The 1,759-nt window shown below is 44.7% G+C and overlaps 1 protein-coding gene across 1 annotated transcript in view; it reads right to left on the reverse strand.

Moving 5' to 3' along the window:
- KHDC4 (KH domain containing 4, pre-mRNA splicing factor) overlaps positions 1-1,759 on the reverse strand; it is a 17,181-nt gene that overhangs the window by 3,498 nt on the left and 11,924 nt on the right. Inside the window, exon 8 of the mRNA XM_057387585.1 lies at positions 8-170. Within this exon, the coding sequence (XP_057243568.1) occupies positions 8-170 (163 nt within the window). The remainder of the gene's footprint in view (positions 1-7; positions 171-1,759) is intronic.

A 1,759-nucleotide genomic window follows, 5' to 3' on the forward strand; every position in this document is an offset into this window, starting at 1 on the left:
GCCCCACCCCCACCCCGGGCACCCCGAATGGGGGAGGGGCGGGCTGGGCACAGGGCGGGGGCAGGGCCGGGTACCCCCCCTGGAACCCCGCGGGGTACGGGAACGGCTGCGGGGGCACGGGGGGCAGCGCCGGGGCTGAGAAACCTGCGGGGAATGGAGAAAATACAGAAAAAATGGGGTCAGGAGAGAAAATTCACCTCAAAATTCAAAAAAAATCCCGGTTTGGTAACTAAAATCGAGGTTAAAATAAAAAAAATCCAGTTTAGTAATCAAAATCCAGGTTAAAATAAAAAAAAATAACAGTTTCATAATGAATTTCCAGTTTGAAATCAAAGACATCCCAGTTTGGTAATGAATTTCCAGGTTAAAATGAAAAAAAATCCCAGTTTTGTAACGAATTTCCAGGTGGAAATGATAAAACTCCCAGTTTGGTGACTAAAATCCGGTTTAAAACCCAAATTTCCAGTTTGAAATCAAAAAAATCCCGGTTTGGTAATGAATTAACACGTTAAAGTGAAAAAAAATCCCGGTTTGGTAATGAATTTCCAGGCGAAAATGAAAAAAAATCTCAGTTTGGTAACTAAAATCCGGTTTAAAACCCAAATTTCCAGTTTGAAATCAAAAAAATCCCGGTTTGGTAACGAATTTCGAGGTTAAAATTAAAATAAATCCCAGTTTGGTAATGAATTAACACATTAAAATGAAAAAAAATAACGATTTGGTAACTAAACTCTGGTTCAAAACCCAAATTTCCAGTTTGAAATCAAAAAAATCCCAGTTTGATAACTAAAATCCAGGTTAAAACAAAAAAAAATCCCAATTTAGCATCGAATTTCCAGTTTAAAACCAAAATTTTCAGTTTAGAAGAAAAGAAATTCCCAGTCTAACGTGAAATTTCCGCATTAAAATAAGAGAAATTTCCAGTTTAAAAGAAGAGAATTTCCAGTTTAAAGTAAGAAATTCCCAGTTTAAAATCCGAGATTTAGGGCTGAGTTTGTGCCAGTCCTGTATTCCCATCTTCCGTCAGCTTTTGAGCCCAAAAGGTGCCTGCACCTTTAAACCCGACCTGGGAAAAGGGGCGGTTTAAAACCCGGGACTGCCACACAGCCCTGAGCTTTGGGAGCTCAGCTCAAGGATTTCTGACCTCAGCTTTTGAGTTCAGCTCAGGGGAGCTCAGCTCAGCTCAGCTTTTGGAGCTCAGCTCAGGGGTTTTGGAGTTCAGCTCAGGGGAGCTCAGCTCATGGGTTTTGGAGCTCAGCTCAGGCCTTTCTGAGCTCAGCTCAGGGGCTTTTGGACCTCTGCTCAGGGACTTTGGGAGCTCAACTCAGGTTTTGAAGCTCAGCTTGGCTTTTGGAGCTCAGCTCGACTTTTGGAGATCAGCTTTTGGATTTTTGGAGTTCAACTTTTGGAGCTCAGCTCGCGGATTTCTGAGCTCAGCTCAGCTTTTGAGTTCAGCTCAGGGGAGCTCAGTTCGGCTTTTGGAGCTGAGCTCAGGGGCTTTTGGAGCTCAGCTCGGGGGTTTTAAGCTCAGCTTTTGGAGCTCAGATCRGCTTTTGGAGCTCRGCTCGGGGGCTTTTGGAGCACAGCTTGGGCAAGCTTGGCTCAGCTTTTGGAGCTCAGCTCAGCTTTTGGAGCTCCGTTCGTGGATCTTGGAGCTCAGCTCGGATTTTGGAGCTCAGCTTGAGGGTTTTGAGCTCAGCTCAGGGGCTTTTGCAGCTCAGCTTGTTGGCTTTCAGAGCTCAGCTTAGGGAAGCTCAGC

The sequence above is a fragment of the Malurus melanocephalus genome, unplaced genomic scaffold, assembly GCF_030028575.1.
Source record: "Malurus melanocephalus ecotype Western Australia unplaced genomic scaffold, MMel_1.1 scaffold_1265, whole genome shotgun sequence".
Taxonomy (NCBI): domain Eukaryota; kingdom Metazoa; phylum Chordata; class Aves; order Passeriformes; family Maluridae; genus Malurus; species Malurus melanocephalus.